The sequence below is a fragment of the Taudactylus pleione genome, unplaced genomic scaffold (assembly GCF_031769625.1).
Source record: "Taudactylus pleione unplaced genomic scaffold, aTauple2 ptg001755l, whole genome shotgun sequence".
Classification (NCBI taxonomy): domain Eukaryota; kingdom Metazoa; phylum Chordata; class Amphibia; order Anura; family Myobatrachidae; genus Taudactylus; species Taudactylus pleione.
Window position 1 is genome coordinate 152,393 of NW_028286152.1, and position 17,209 is coordinate 169,601.

General features: G+C 45.2%; 1 protein-coding gene across 1 annotated transcript in view; it reads left to right on the forward strand.

The window, feature by feature from the left end:
* The first annotated feature begins 8,702 nt into the window (after positions 1-8,702).
* The window catches only part of GBX1 (gastrulation brain homeobox 1), a 60,133-nt gene continuing 51,626 nt past the window's right edge, over positions 8,703-17,209 (forward strand). The window contains exon 1 of the mRNA XM_088464698.1: positions 8,703-9,099. Within this exon, the coding sequence (XP_088320824.1) occupies positions 8,703-9,099 (397 nt within the window). The remainder of the gene's footprint in view (positions 9,100-17,209) is intronic.

Consider the following 17,209-nt stretch of genomic DNA (forward strand, 5'->3'; position numbering starts at 1 on the left):
TTTGGGAAAGCAAGGTATGTGCAAATTGGGGAGCGCATACTGGTGCGCACCAGGCTTTTCTTCTCAAGCGGAAAAGAGAGCAATGTCCTGTCTGACCTGCTTGAGGAAAAACATTGGGAAAATGATCCCTACCAAACCATCTCACATTCCTCCGACTGACAGACCTTTCCAGGTAATACAAATTGATTTCATCTAATTACCACCCTGCAGGAATCTCAAGTATGTATTAGTGTGCACTGATGTGTTTTCCAATTGGGTTGAGGCATATCCAGCTGCCACTAATACTGCTGCATTCACTGCCAAGAAAATTGTTCAGGAGTTTGTATGCAGATACGGTATCCCTAAAATTATTGAGAATGATAGGGGTACTCATTTCACAGGCGATGTTTTCCAAAATATGTGTAAGCTGATGGGTATTAATAGTCGACTTCATACCCCCTAACCCTACCGACCGCAAGCCAGTGCTAAGGTGGAGAGGATGAACGGCACTATTAAAAACAAATTAAGTAAAATTATGTTGGAAACAGGACTAGGTTAGCCAGAAGCACTACCACTTGTCCTTCATTGTATCAGGCCAACTCCTAGGCCTCCTCTTAATCTGTCCCCCTTTGAAATACTGTTTGGTAGACAACCTCATTTGATTAGAAGTCCGCAGGAAGATTTGAAAGGTAACAACGAGGTAACTGTAAGGTATCTTATAACAATGAGTAAACAGTTAAAACAGCAACAGCAGAAACTGAAATTGTTGTCACATGATATGCCTGAAACAAACTGTCACGATGTTGAACCTGGAGAATTTGTTATGATCAGAAATTTCTTGCGTTCAGGTTGTTTGATCGGTGGGAAGATCCGTATCAGGTGTTGCTGATGAGTACAACCTCATTGAAGGTGGCGGAGAGAGATACCTGGGATCCACTCGCTGTAAGAAGGTCAACCAACAGGTGGAGATACAAGGCAGATAACGTGGACCTGTCAATTGCGAGCTTGTTCTGGGAGGGTTAAAAGGTTGCAGTGAGATATCTGAACTAAAGAAATTTGTAGATCCTTGCTACGGCAATGGACTGGTCCGCTGTGTTCATTTTTGTATTATCTTCCAGAGTTTCCATCATCCTGGTTTGTTTGGGGATTTCTGGTTTCTGTGACGGGGGACCGATAGAGGAGATGGGAGCTAATGGCAGTATTGATGGAGTGGAGTCGAGAGGAGGAGTGCTAATGCCAATCAGGGGAGTGTCTGACCAATCTTAGTACAGTAATTGTTAAGAGATCTGCTATTCTGGATACTCGGAGATAGTGTGAAGGTTTATTGTCTGAGGATTATTGTATGTGTGAGTTCTGTGGGTCTGTAGTCAACGAGAGATGCATCCAACAGTGCCAACCAAAGTATAACCAGTATTGGGGTGGGTATCCTTTAGAGGATTATCACACCATGGTGGGCAAAATTTGGAACCAAACCGACTGATGGGTACTCATGTGCCCCAAGGTCAGCATAATGTAGGATTAGTACCATTCCCATTAAATATTTCTGAAATTTTAGAATTGCAAAAAGGGAAGACACTGGATGGAAAATTTCTTAACACCAAACCACACCATTTTAAACTCCACCAGTACCAGGTAGATAAAACACTTTTATGTTTGAACATCACCAACTACAATGAACCAGGAAGTTGGGAGGTGACTGGGAATAACCAGACGACGACCTTCTCACAAAGAGCTGATCGTGAGCCTATGAATTATGAACTGTTACATACAATTAGGTCAGGTGGAAGACACTTCCAGTATAAATATACACTAAGTAACACCAAGGAAATGGTTGGCAGAATACCAGAAGGATACTGTGCTAGGGTTATACAACCAGAAACATTTATCAGCCAGATGGTAGAACCTGAGATAGGATCATTTGTGAGGGAAATGTGTTAGATGATTATGATGCATTATATTCCTTATGTTCTCCCTGATGATGTATATTTTATATGCAGAAGGAAAGCTTATAAGTGTCTCTCTCCGAGTTCCGAAGGTTTGTGTTATTTGGGAAGAGTAGTTCCAGAAGTTATGACCCTTACACATGGCGAAATGCTTGGTATTCATAAAAACACACCATCACCATATCTTCACACACAGTATGAACACAGAGACAAAAGAAATATGATACCTGGTGATGTGCATAAAGCCACACCGTTAATTAGTGAGACAACTGGCATTTAAGTTTGGTAGCATTGGATCCCACCAGGATCGCTCAGGGTACACTAAATTTTAGATATATCCAAGATCTTGCTAAATTAATAGATAATATCACCGAGATGTATGATGACACATTCAGGTATACAGGTAGGGAATTGCAAGCTTACAAGAAAAAACTTGTGCAACATAGACTAGTTTTAAATTATTTAACAACTGTCACTGGAGGGTACTGCGTAACTTTGGCCACACAATTTGGAGTAAAGTGTTGCACTTACATTACAAACGATACCAGCGATCCCAAGTAGGTAATAGACCGGAAGATGGATGAAATTCTGCAGCTGAAATGGGAATTTCGGAAGAACCATAATGCTTCAGTGGCTGAAGTAGAGGAGAAGGTAGAGGAATGACTTTCATGGTTGAACCCAGTGAAATGGTTCTCAGGTCTAGGAGAATGGGTCCAGGAAATTATTGCGAGCATAGGTAAACTCCTGATCCTTATATTGGTTGTCAGCATAGTAATTGGCTTATGTGTCAGGTGTGTTCCTACTGTGTTGAAATGTGGAAAATGTAAAGATAAGGTGAATCAAAGGAATGAAATTATGATGGTGCTCAGTAGTAACAATATGAATACTGAGGTAAATGTAGGACTGCATTACAATCCTGAACTAAAAGGTACCATCATATGATGTATAAGATTTAGACATGCATAAAAAGTGTTATTAAAATATTATTTTAAAACATCTTAAATAATGTAAGTCCTTATTCCCCCTCACTTCCTTTATAGGATTGGTGCATCCCCACATCTTTCCCATGATCTCCCAAGAACCATGGTGTGCGTATAGGGGTAGTTTTATGTTCCCCCCCCTAGAGACACATTATTGTTGGACTAAGAACCACCTTGTGCCATCCCATAATATAACATTAAATAATATGTCATCATGTAAGCCTAAATTAATTTTAAAATCAGAGTATGATAGCATGTTGTTTGCTATCAAAGGGTGGACTGTTGAAGCCGGATAATTGGCTGAGACAGGATCGGTTTAAAATTAAATCTACGCGATGCCATTTTGCGACTGGCCGCCCAGCACCATTTTAGTAAATCTCGCCCATTATAAGTACATACAGCGATGCTATTATTTAGCGTTGTGCGATTCCCACGCAATAGAAAGAAGTTAAAAGTCCTCACCACATAAATACAGACAGTAACTAAAATATATAAAATGATTAACACTGCAAAACACGTACCATGGTGTACTCCACAAACACGTAGTCACACAGCGCTAACTAGCGTCTTTTCCCAAAACCCCAATACTTACACACCGCACACTTACATAAAAGGTACCCTAGTATTAAAGTGTAATATTCAAGGTTTATTCAGTATTATTAATGTTGTGAAATAAATGTAATTTGATATCTAAGGTTTAGTACATGGTAAGCAGACTGTGTTTGGTGTTGTACTGATCCACTGTGTCTCTGCAGATTTCCGGTACCATCAGTGAGAAGATCGCAACATGTGTCTGCAAACTATGGACTATAGAGAGTTAAACATTAAAATGTACTCTGTAATGTAACCAGCTTAGATTAGCATACAGCGGGAAAAAGGACACAAAGGGCTGTTAGAGGCTGGTTTGTGTCCATTTGAATTGACCTATGAACTATACTGTAACAGAAGAACCAGGAAGAAGAACCAATGGAATCATGCCAAACTGTTCTATTGTATTGCCTATCCCTGTAAGAGTATATATGTGGACTCTCTAAACTTGGATGCCAGTCTTCTTGCTGTGCTGTTGATGGAGGTTTCTATACTGATGCCGGTATCTGGGTCCAGAGCGCGTGTGTATGTAACAACTGTACCTTGGGTCTGTATGATTTATTTGCGCTAATTGTATTTAGATCACAGCGTGTAACCATCTGTTTTTTATATTGAATAATAACTTGTACTTTGGAACCACACTCAAAGTCTGAAAGCATTTATTTACTGTACGACTCATTACACTAAATAGCAAACAATTTAAGAAAGTATAGGTAGCTAGGAATCCATAGGTGTATGAGAGAGAGGTGGGTGTTTATGATTCAGAGGGGGAGAGAGAGGTGTATAAGAGAGAGAGGTGTATATGATTCAGGGGCCTATTCATCAACACTAAAATAACGTTTTTAAGGACATTTTCCTTAAATAATGTTATTTTGGTATTCATGAACAGACTTAGCACAGGAGATATCACAGATATCTCCTTGCTAAGTTCCCCTGCATTAGTTTCCACACTCCCCATACATTAGTACATTAGTATGGGTACATTAGTATTAGTACATTAGTATGGGGATGTGGAAATTGTGGTATTCATCAAATTCCAAAAATTATGAATTTTCGGAATTAGATGCAGTTACTATTCGCCACTGTGAGGTGGCGAATAGCAGAACCCACTTACCTGTATCAGCGTGTGCAGGTCCCCCGACGAGTCCCTCTGGCGCTCTGCTCCGTCCTCAGGCTCCGGAGGCTGGTCGGACATGTGTGCTCCCCAGCAGAGCACAAGAAAGTTTAGAAAAAGAAAAAAAAAGTTTTATTTTCTTTTTCTAATCTGTCATGTGGTCTGCTGGGAAACCACATGACAGACCAGCAGGACGGAGCCAGAGGCTGCTGCGCAGACAGGTAAGTCGGGGGGGAGGTGAGCGGAGGGGGGAGCGGGATGGGGGGGTGGACAAACTTACCACATCTGTAGGCATGCGCTGGTTTTACAGATGTAACAGCGCATGCGCAGCACTGTTTCCAGATGCGATAAGGTAGTGTAGGCAGGAAAAGTATCTATTTCCCAAAAAGCTGTCATCACAAAAATGACAGGTACCGGAATAGATACTTATGGAGAGGTGGAATGATGAATTCCACCTATAATTAGGTAGAACTCCATGAGAGTTCTAAACCTAATTATCTCCATCGAATTTTTAGGTTTAATGAATAGGCCCCTCAGAGAGAGAGAGAGGTGTATATGATGCAGAGAGAGGAGTATATGATTCAGAGAGAGAGATGTGTATATGATGCAGAGAGAGAGAGGTGTATATGATTCAGAGAGAGAGAGAGAGAGAGAGAGAGAGAGAGGTGTATATGATTCAGAGAGAGAGGTGTATATGATTCAGAGAGAGAGAGAGGTGTATATTATTCACAGAGAGAGAGAGCGGTGTATATGAGAGAGAGACAGTGAGAGAGAGGTGTATACGAGAGAGAGGTGTATATGATTCAGAGAGAGAGAGAGGTGTATATGATTCAGAGAGAGAGAAGTGTATATGATTCAGAGAGAGAGAGAGGTGTATATGATTCAGAGAGAGAGGTGTATATGATTCAGAGAGAGAGAGAGGTGTATATGATTCAGAGAGAGAGAGAGAGGTGTATATGATTCAGAGAGAGAGAGAGAGAGAGAGGTGTATATGATTCAGAGAGAGAGAGAGAGGTGTATATGATTCAGAGAGAGAGAGGTGTATATGATTCAGAGAGAGAGAGAGAGAGAGGTGTATATGATTCAGAGAGAGAGGTGTATATGATTCAGAGAGAGAGAGGTGTATATGATTCACACAGAGAGAGAGAGAGGTGTATACGAGAGAGAGAAGTGTATATGATTCAGTCAGAGAGAGAGGTGTATATGATTCACAGAGAGAGAGAGAGGTGTATACGAGAGAGAGAGAGAGAGAGAGAGAGAGTGAGAGGTGTATACGAGAGAGAGAGGTGTATACGAGAGAGAGAGGTGTATATGATTCAGAGAGAGAGGTGTATACGAGAGAGAGAGGTGTATATGATTCAGAGAGAGAGGTGTATATGATTCAGAGAGAGAGAGGTGTATATGATTCAGAGAGAGAGAGAGGTGTATATGATTCAGAGAGAGAGAGAGGTGTATATGATTCAGAGAGAGAGAGGTGTATATGATTCAGAGAGAGAGCGGTGTATATGATTCAGAGAGAGAGAGAGGTGTATACGAGAGAGAGAGAGTGAGTGAGAGGTGTATAAGAGAGGGAGGTGTATACGAGAGAGAGAGAGGTGTATACGAGAGAGAGAGGTGTATATGATTCAGAGAGAGAGAGGTGTATATGATTCACAGAGAGAGAGTGAGTGAGAGAGAGGTGTATACGAGAGAGGGAGGTGTATACGAGAGAGAGAGAGGTGTATATGATTGAGAGAGAGAGAGGTGTATATGATTCAGAGAGAGGTGTATACGATTCAGAGAGAGAGAGAGGTGTATATGATTCAGAGAGAGAGAGAGAGGTGTATATGATTCAGAGAGAGAGAGAGAGGTGTATATGATTCAGAGAGAGAGAGAGGTGTATATGATTCAGAGAGAGAGAGAGAGAGAGGTGTATATGATTCAGAGAGAGCGAGAGAGGTATATGATTCAGAGAGAGCGAGAGAGGTGTATATGATTCAGAGTGAGCGAGAGAGGTGTATATGATTCAGAGAGAGAGGTGTATATGATTCAGAGAGAGAGAGGTGTATATGATTCACACAGAGAGAGAGAGGTGTATACGAGAGAGAGAGAGGTGTATACGAGAGAGAGAGAGGTGTATACGAGAGAGAGAGTTGTATATGATTCAGAGAGAGAGGTGTATATGATTCAGAGAGAGAGAGAGAGGTGTATATGATTCAGAGAGAGAGAGAGAGAGGTGTATATGAATCCGAGAGAGAGGTGTATATGATTCCGAGAGAGAGAGAGAGGTCTATATGATTCAAAGAGAGAGAGAGGTGTATATGATTCAGAGAGAGAGAGGTGTATATGAATCCGAGAGAGAGGTGTATATGAATCCGAGAGAGAGAGAGGTGTATATGATTCCGAGAGAGAGAGAGGTGTATATGATTCCGAGAGAGGTGTATATGATTCAAAGAGACAGAGGTGTATATGATTCAGAGAGAGAGAGGTGTATATGATTCAGAGAGAGAGAGAGGTGTATATGAATCCGAGAGAGAGGAGTATATGAATCTGAGAGAGAGAGAGGTGTATATGATTCCGAGAGAGAGAGGTGTATATGATTCCGAGAGAGAGGTGTATATGATTCAAAGAGAGAGAGAGGTGTATATGATTCAAAGAGAGAGAGAGAGAGGTGTATATGATTCAGAGAGAGAGAGAGAGAGAGAGAGGTGTATATGATTCAGAGAGAGAGGTGTATATGATTCAGAGAGAGAGAGAGGTGTATATGATTCAGGGAGAGAGAGAGGTGTATATGATTCAGAGAGAGAGAGAGAGAGGTGTATATGATTCATAGTGAGAGAGACAGGTGTATATGATTCAGAGAGAGAGGTGTATATGATTCACACCGAGAGTGAGAGAGGTGTATATGTGAGAGAGAGGTGTATACGAGAGAGAGAGTTGTATATGATTCAGAGAGAGAGGTGTATATGATTCAGAGAGAGAGAGAGGTGTATATGATTCAGAGAGAGAGAGGTGTATATGAATCCGAGAGAGAGAGAGGTGTATATGATTCAGAGAGAGAGAGGTCTATATGATTCAAAGAGAGAGAGAAGTGTATATGATTCCGAGAGAGAGAGGTGTATATGATTCAGAGAGAGAGAGGTGTATATGAATCCGAGAGAGAGAGAGGTGTATATGAATCCGAGAGAGAGAGAGGTGTATATTAATCCGAGAGAGAGAGGTGTATATGATTCCGAGAGAGAGGTGTATATGATTCAAAGAGACAGAGGTGTATATGATTCAGAGAGAGAGAGGTGTATATGATTCAGAGAGAGAGAGAGGTGTATATGATTCAGAGAGAGAGATGTGTATATGATTCTGAGAGAGAGAGAGAGAGAGAGAGAGAGAGAGAGAGGTGTATATGATTCAGAGAGAGAGGTGTATATGATTCTGAGAGAGAGAGAGAGGTGTATATGATTCAGAGAGAGAGAGGTGTATATGATTCAGAGAGAGAGAGGTGTATATGATTCAGAGAGAGAGGTGTATATGATTCAGAGAGAGAGGTGTATATGATTCTGAGAGAGAGAGAGAGAGAGAGAGAGAGAGGTGTATATGATTCAGAGAGAGAGAGGTGTATATGATTCAGAGAGAGAGAGGTGTATATGATTCAGAGAGAGAGAGGTGTATATGATTCAGAGAGAGAGAGGTGTATATGATTCAGAGAGAGAGGTGTATATGATTCAGAGAGAGAATCTCTGAATCATATACACCTCTCTATCTCTCTCTGAATCATATACACCTCTCTCTCTCTCTCTCTCTCTCTCTCTCTCCATTTCCTTGCATGTCTCTTTCAGACTGCTGGGACATGGCACAGCAGAGGGGGTTTTAGTGTCACCACAATTGTTAGGGACTCTCTCTCCCCGGGCTCTCATTGTCTCTCTCCTCCTTGGCCAAGAGGCAGTGAGAGATCGCAGGAGGCTGAATGAAGAAGTGATGTGGAAGCAGTGAAGATAAATGAGCCTCCCCCCTCCGCATCCCCCTCCCCTTGATGTGACACTGAGCTGCTCACATGCTGACAGTTACTTCCAAAGCCGGAGACCTTCTCTGCGGCTGCTGCCCACTGGAGGGGCAACTAGGACAATGCATCGACCCAGTGGGGTGGGCAGTACCTTCTCCATAGACTCTCTCATTGGGACCCCACCAGCTCAGCCTGGGCATGTACTCTACACCGGATACCCCATGTTTATGCCCTATAGACCATTGGTAATTCCTCCATCCCCGCTTCCCCCGGCTGGTCCAATGACCTCCTTCACTGGACGCCTGAACAGCACTTTCTGTGCCAGTCTGGGTCAGGGGCTTCCTTCTATGATGACCCTCACTACAGCCCTCCCAAGTTTTAGAGACTTGTCTGATGGCTTCTACACTCAGGAACCCCGTGAGAACTCCCCAGACTCAGTGGACGGAAGCAGACAGATGGAGGTGCACAAGACGGAGGAGAAAAGTTCTGATCCCTCAGAGACTTACCCCACTCTAACAGGTAGGTGCGCACTGCACCATGCAGGTACATGAGCCTGCACTCAGGCTAGAAGACCAATGTGATTGGTATATGGGCAAAATTCACCAGTCCAAACACAGTCAGGAATTTGGCACTGATGTATGTAGGATAAACATGTGAGTGTCAGGTGTATAATTGCCATCTGTCTTGGGGCAGGTGAGGGTAAGGGTAAGGTACATGATAATAATCAGTCTCAGTGAGCAGGTGAGTGGCAGGTATGCAATTACCATCAGTCTCAGGGGGCAGGTGAGGGTACGGTACTGTACATGGTAATAATCAGTCTCAGTGAGCAGGTGAGTGCCAGGTATATAATTACCATCAGTCTCAGGGGGCAGGTGAGGGTAAGGGTAAGGTACATGATAATAATCAGTCTCAGTGAGCAGGTGAGTGCCAGGTATGTAATTACCATCAGTCTCAGGGGGCAGGTGAGGGTAAGGGTAAGGTACGTGATAATAATAATCTCAGTGAGCAGGTGAGTGTCAGGTATATAATTACCATCAGTCTCAGGGGGCAGGTAAGGGTAAGGTATGTGATAATAATCAGCTCAGTGAGCAGGTGAGTGCCAGGTATGTAATTACCTTCAGTCTCAGGGGGCAGGCGAGGGTAAGGTACATGATAATAATCAGTCTCAGTGAGCAGGTGAGCGTCAGGTATGTAATTACCATCAGTCTCAGGGGGCAGGTGAGGGTAAGGTACATGATAATAATCAGTCTCAGTGAGCAGGTGAGTGCCAGGTTTGTAATTACCATCAGTCTCGGGGCAGGTGAGGGTAAGGTATGTGATAATAATCAGTCTCAGTGAGCAGGTGAGTGCCAGGTATATAATTACCATCAGTCTCAGGGGGCAGGTAAGGGTAAGGTACGTGATAATAATCAGTCTCAGTGAGCAGGTGAGTGCCAGGTATATAATTACCATCAGTCTCAGGGGGCAGGTGAGGGTAAGGTACTGTACATGGTAATAATCAGTCTCAGTGAGCAGCTGAGTGCCAAGTAGGTAATTACCATTAGTCTCAGGGGGCAAGTGAGGGTAAAGGTACATGATAATAATCAGTCTCAGTGAGCAGCTGAGTGCCAAGTATGTAATTACCATTAGTCTCAGGGGGCAAGTGAGGGTAAAGGTACATGATAATAATCAGTCTCAGTGAGCAGGTGAGTGCCAGGTATGTAATTACCATCAGTCTCAGGGGGCAGGTGAGGGTAAGGTACATGATAATAATCAGTCTCAGTGAGCAGGTGAGTGCCAGGTATATAATTACCTTCAGTCTCAGTGAGCAGCTGAGTGCCAAGTATGTAATTACCATTAGTCTCAGGGGGCAAGTGAGGGTAAAGGTACATGATAATAATCAGTCTCAGTGAGCAGGTGAGTGCCAGGTATGTAATTACCATCAGTCTCAGGGGGCAGGTGAGGGTAAGGTACATGATAATAATCAGTCTCAGTGAGCAGGTGAGTGCCAGGTATATAATTACCATCAGTCTCAGTGAGCAGCTGAGTGCCAAGTATGTAATTACCATTAGTCTCAGGGGGCAAGTGAGGGTAAAGGTACATGATAATAATCAGTCTCAGTGAGCAGCTGAGTGCCAAGTATGTAATTACCATTAGTCTCAGGGGGCAAGTGAGGGTAAAGGTACATGATAATAATCAGTCTCAGTGAGCAGGTGAGTGCCAGGTATGTAATTACCATCAGTCTCAGGGGGCAGGTGAGGGTAAGGTACATGATAATAATCAGTCTCAGTGAGCAGGTGAGTGCCAGGTATGTAATTACCTCAGTCTCAGGGGGCAGGTGAGGGTAAGGTACATGATAATAATCAGTCTCAGTGAGCAGGTGAGTGCCAGGTATATAATTACCATCAGTCTCAGTGAGCAGGTGAGTGCCAGGTATGTAATTACCTCAGTCTCAGGGGGCAGGTGAGGGTAAGGTATGTGATAAATATAATGAGCAGTCTCAGGGGGCAGGTATGTAATAATCTGCAGTCTCAGGTACGTAATAACCTTCAGTATCTATCAGTCTCATTGGGCAGGTGAGTGTCAGGTATGTTATAAGTACATTCAGGCTCAGGGGGCAGGTGAGTCCAGGTATATAATAGCTAGCAGCATGAGGGGGATAGGTGAGTACCAGGTTTAATAATGAATAGTCTCAGGTGGTTGGTGTCAGGTACTGTATATAAAAATAAGTAGTCTCAGGATGTAGGTGAGTGTAAGATATGTAATAATCAGCAATCTCAGTAGACAGGTGAGTGTCAGGTATGTACTCACCTTCAGTTTCAGATTGCAGGTGTCAGGTATGTAATAATCAAAAGTCTCTGGAGTCAGGTGAGTTTACTGTAACTTATTAATCACAGTCTAAAGCTGGCCACACATCTACAGATTATCTGTCCAACCAGCCAACTAGCTGATTGGTTGGAATGAAAATCTGGTAACGTATGAAAGCAAATGACAATCAGCAATTTGCTCCCAAACACCGGAAAATAGACAAAAACTGTTGTTTGAAAAAATTGTTTAGATCAAACATTTAACAAACTTGTCTGACGCCATTTTCATCGGTTTTCTGGCGTTTGGGAGCAAATTGCTGATCATCAGTTACTCCCATACGTTACCAGATTCTCATTCCAACCAATCAACTAGTTGGCTGGTTGGACAGATAATCTGTGGCCAGCTTTAGAGGGCAGGTTTGTAATCAGGGGGGCAGGTGAATATCAGGTGTGTAATAATCAGCAGTCTCCGGAGACAGGTGAGTGTCAGGTATGTAATCACCTTCAGTTTCAGGTTGCAGGTGAGTGTTACAGTAGGTATGCAATAATAAGCAGTCTCAGGGAGCAGGTGTCAGGTATGTAATAATTAGAAGTCTCTGGAGTCAGGTGAGTAACTTATTAATCACAGTCTAAGAGGGCAGGTTTGTAATCAGTAATCTGGGGGGGCAGGTGAATGTCAGGTGTGTAATAATCAGCAATCTAAGGGGCACGTGAATGTCAGGTGTGTAATCAACAATCTTGGGGGCAGGTGAGTGTTGGGTATAGAACAATGATAAACAGTCTCAGGACACAGGTGAGTGTAACTTATGTAACAATCGGCAGTGTCAGGGGGCATGTGAATATCAGGTGTATAATAATCAGCAATTTCAGTGCGCATGTATAAGTTATACAATAACCTTTAGTCTCAGGTTGGAGGTGAGTGCCATGTATGTAATAATCTGCAGTCTTGGGAGGCAGGTCAGTGTCAGGTATGTAATAATCAGCAGTCTCAAGGGACAGGAGAGTGAACTTATGTAATAATCAGCAGTCTCAGGCAGGGGAGTGCCAGGTGTGTAATCAGCAATCTCAGTGAGCATGTGAGTGTCAGTTATACAATAACCTTTAGTCTCAAATTGGAGGTGAGTGCCAGGTATGTAATAATCTGTAGACCCATGGGGCAGGCGAGTGCAATTTATGTATTAATCAGCACTCTTGGGGCATGTGAGTGTCAGGTGTGTAATATTTAGCACTCTCAAAGGGTAGGTGAGTGTAAGGTATGTAATAAACTTCAGGCTCAGGAGGCAGGTGAGTGTAAGGTATGTAATAAACTTCAGGCTCAGGCGACAGGGGAGTGTAAGGTATGTAATAAACCCCAGGCTCAGGGGACAGGTGGGTCTCAGATATGCAATAATCAGTCATCTAAAGAGGAAAGGTGAGTGTAAGGTATGTAATAAGCAGTCTCAGGGGACATTTCAGTGGTCAGTGTCAGGTATATAATAAACAGCAATTTCAGGAGGCACATGGGTGTCAAGTATGTAATAACCAGCAGTCTCAGGGGGCAGGTGAGTGTCAGATATTTACATCAGGGTCAGAGGGCAGGGAGCATCAGGTGAGTAATAAGGGATAGTCAGTTTAAAAGTATAAAATATTGTATATTCTTATTAGTTTATTCCTAGGACCAGTGCAAAAAGAATTGCTGATACACAAAAAGTGTATAAGAGTGCAGTGAGTCTCCAGGCCCCCCTCAAAAGAGGAGAAATATTCATTGACTGGTGGGGTCATGGTTGTCAGTTTGGGGTGGGGGAGGGGAAATGTCAGTTCCAATTTACTTAAGGTACGGTGATGGGACTATTAATGCTGGGGTGGGGGAGGGGTTGTATGGTGATGGGACTATTAATGCTGGGGTGGGGGAGGGGATGTATGGTGATGGGACTATTAATGCTGGGGTGGGGGAGGGGATGTACGGTGATGGGACTATTAATGCTGGGGTGGGGGAAGGGATGTATGGTGACGGGACTGTTAATGCTGGGGTGGGGAAGGGGATGTATGGTGATTGGACTGTTAATGCTGGGGTGGGGGATGGGATGTATTGGGATGGGACTATTAATGCTGGGGTGGGGGGGTTGTATGGTGATGGGACTATTAATGCCAGGGGGAGAGGGGATGTATGGTGATGGGACTATTAATGCTGGGGTGGGGGAGGGGATGTATGGTGATGGGACTATTAATGCTGGGGTGGGGGAGGGGATGTACGGTGATGGGACTATTAATGCTGGGGTGGGGAGGGGATGTATGATGATAGGACTATTCATGCTGGGGTGGGGGGGATGTATGGTGATGGGACTATTAATGCTGGGGTGGGGGATGTTGATGTATTGTGATGGGCCTATTAATGCTGGGGTGTGGGAGGGGATGTATGGTGATGGGACTATTAATTCTGGGGTGGGGGAGGGGATGTATGGTGATGGGACTATTAATGCTGGGTGGGGGAAGGGATGTATGGTGACGGGACTGTTAATGCTGGGGTGGGGAAGGGGATGTATGGTGATTGGACTGTTAATGCTGGGGTGGGGGATGGGATGTATTGGGATGGGACTATTAATGCTGGGGTGGGGGGGTTGTATGGTGATGGGACTATTAATGCCAGGGGGAGAGGGGATGTATGGTGATGGGACTATTAATGCTGGGGTGGGGGAGGGGATGTATGGTGATGGGACTATTAATGCTGGGGTGGGGAGGGGAATGTATGGTGATGGGACTATTAATGCTGGGTGGGAGAGGGGATGTATGGTGATGGGACTATTAATGCTGGGGTAGGGGAGGGGATGTATGGTGATGGGCCTATTAATCCTGGGGTGGGGGAGGGGATGTTTGGTGATGGGACTGTTAATGCTGGGGTGGGGGAAGGGGATGTATGGTGATGGGAGTATTAATGCTGGGATGAGGGAGTGGATGTATGGTGATGGGACTATTAATGCTGGGATCGGGGAGGGGATGTATGGTGATGGGACTATTAATGATGGGGTTGGGGAAGGGATGTATGGTGACGGGGCTATTAATGCTGGGTGGGGGAGGGGATGTATGGTGATGGGACTATTAATGCTGGGGTGTGGGAGGGGATGTATGGTGATGGGACTATTAATGCTGGGGTGTGGGAGGGGATGTATGGTGATGGGACTATTAATGCTGGGGTGGGGGAGGGGATGTATTGGGATGGGAGTATTAATGCTGGGGTGGGGGAGGGGATGTATTGGGATGGGAGTATTAATGCTGGGGTGGGGAGGGGATGTATGGTGATGGGACTATTAATGCTTGGGTGGGGGAGGGGATGTTTGGTGATGGGACTATTAATGCTGGGTGGGGGATGTACGGTGATGGGACTATTAATGCTGGGGTGAGGGAGGGGATGTATGGTGATGGGACTATTAATGCTGGGGTGGGAGAGGATGTATGGTGATGGGACTATTAATGCTGGGGTGGGAGAGGGGATGTATTGGGATGGGACAATTAATGCTGGGGTGGGGGAGGGGATGTATGGTGATAGGACTATTAATGCTGAGGTGGAGGAAGGGATGTATGGTGATGGGACTATTAATGCTGGGTCGGAGAGGGGATGTATGGTGATGGGACTATTAATGCTGGGGTGGGGGAGGGGATGTATTGGGATGGGACTATTAATGCTGGGGTGAGGGAGGGGATGTATGTTGATTGGATTATTAATGCTGGGGTGGGGAAGGGAATGTATGGTGATGGGACTATTAATGCTGGGGTGGGGGAAGGGGATGTATGGTGATGGGACTATTAATGCTGGGGTGAGGGAGGGGATGTATGCTGATGGGACTATTAATGCTGGGGTGGGGGAGGGGTTGTATGGTGATGGGACTATTAATGCTGGGGTGGGGGAGGGGATGTATGGTGATGGGACTGTTAATGCTGGGGTGGGGAGGGGATGTATGGTGATGGGACTATTAATGCTGGGGTGAGGGAGGGGATGTATGGTGATGGGACTATTCATGCTGGGGAGGGAAGGGGATGTATGGTGATGGGACTGTTAATGCTGAGGTGGAGGAAGGGATGTATGGTGATGGGACTATTAATGCTGGGTGGGAGAGGGGATGTATGGTGATGGGACTATTAATGCTGGGGTGAGGGACGGGATGTATTGGGATGGGACTATTAATGCTGGGGTGAAGGAGGGGAAGTATGGTGATGGGACTATTAATGCTGGGGTGGGGGAGGGGATGTATGGTGATGGGACTATTAATGCTGGGGTGGGGGAAGGGATGTATGGTGACGGGGCTATTAATGCTGGGTGGGGGAGGGGATGTATGGTGATGGGACTATTAATGCTGGGGTGAGGGAGGGGATGTATGGTGATGGGACTATTCATGCTGGGGAGGGAAGGGGATGTATGGTGATGGGACTGTTAATGCTGAGGTGGAGGAAGGGATGTATGGTGATGGGACTATTAATGCTGGGTGGGAGAGGGGATGTATGGTGATGGGACTATTAATGCTGGGGTGAGGGACGGGATGTATTGGGATGGGACTATTAATGCTGGGGTGAAGGAGGGGAAGTATGGTGATGGGACTATTAATGCTGGGGTGGGGGAGGGGATGTATGGTGATGGGACTATTAATGATGGGGTTGGGGAAGGGATGTATGGTGACGGGGCTATTAATGCTGGGTGGGGGAGGGGATGTATGGTGATGGGACTATTAATGCTGGGGTGTGGGAGGGGATGTATGGTGATGGGACTATTAATGCTGGGGTGAGGGAGGGGATGTATGGTGATGGGACTATTAATGCTGGGGTGGGAGAGGATGTATGGTGATGGGACTATTAATGCTGGGGTGGGAGAGGGGATGTATTGGGATGGGACAATTAATGCTGGGGTGGGGGAGGGGATGTATGGTGATAGGACTATTAATGCTGAGGTGGAGGAAGGGATGTATGGTGATGGGACTATTAATGCTGGGTCGGAGAGGGGATGTATGGTGATGGGACTATTAATGCTGGGGTGGGGGAGGGGATGTATTGGGATGGGACTATTAATGCTGGGGTGAGGGAGGGGATGTATGTTGATTGGATTATTAATGCTGGGGTGGGGAAGGGAATGTATGGTGATGGGACTATTAATGCTGGGGTGGGGGAAGGGGATGTATGGTGATGGGACTATTAATGCTGGGGTGAGGGAGGGGATGTATGCTGATGGGACTATTAATGCTGGGGTGGGGGAGGGGTTGTATGGTGATGGGACTATTAATGCTGGGGTGGGGGAGGGGATGTATGGTGATGGGACTGTTAATGCTGGGGTGGGGAGGGGATGTATGGTGATGGGACTATTCATGCTGGGGAGGGAAGGGGATGTATGGTGATGGGACTGTTAATGCTGAGGTGGAGGAAGGGATGTATGGTGATGGGACTATTAATGCTGGGTGGGAGAGGGGATGTATGGTGATGGGACTATTAATGCTGGGGTGAGGGACGGGATGTATTGGGATGGGACTATTAATGCTGGGGTGAAGGAGGGGAAGTATGGTGATGGGACTATTAATGCTGGGGTGGGGGAGGGGATGTATGGTGATGGGACTATTAATGCTGGGGTGGGGGAAGGGATGTATGGTGACGGGGCTATTAATGCTGGGTGGGGGAGGGGATGTATGGTGATGGGACTATTAATGCTGGGGTGTGGGAGGGGATGTATGTGATGGGACTATTAATGCTGGGGTGGGGGAGGGGATGTATGGTGATGGGACTATTAATGCTGGGGTTGGGGAAGGGATGTATGGTGACGGGACTGTTAATGCTGGGTGGGGGAGGGGATGTATGGTGATGGGACTATTAATGCTGGGGTGGGGGAG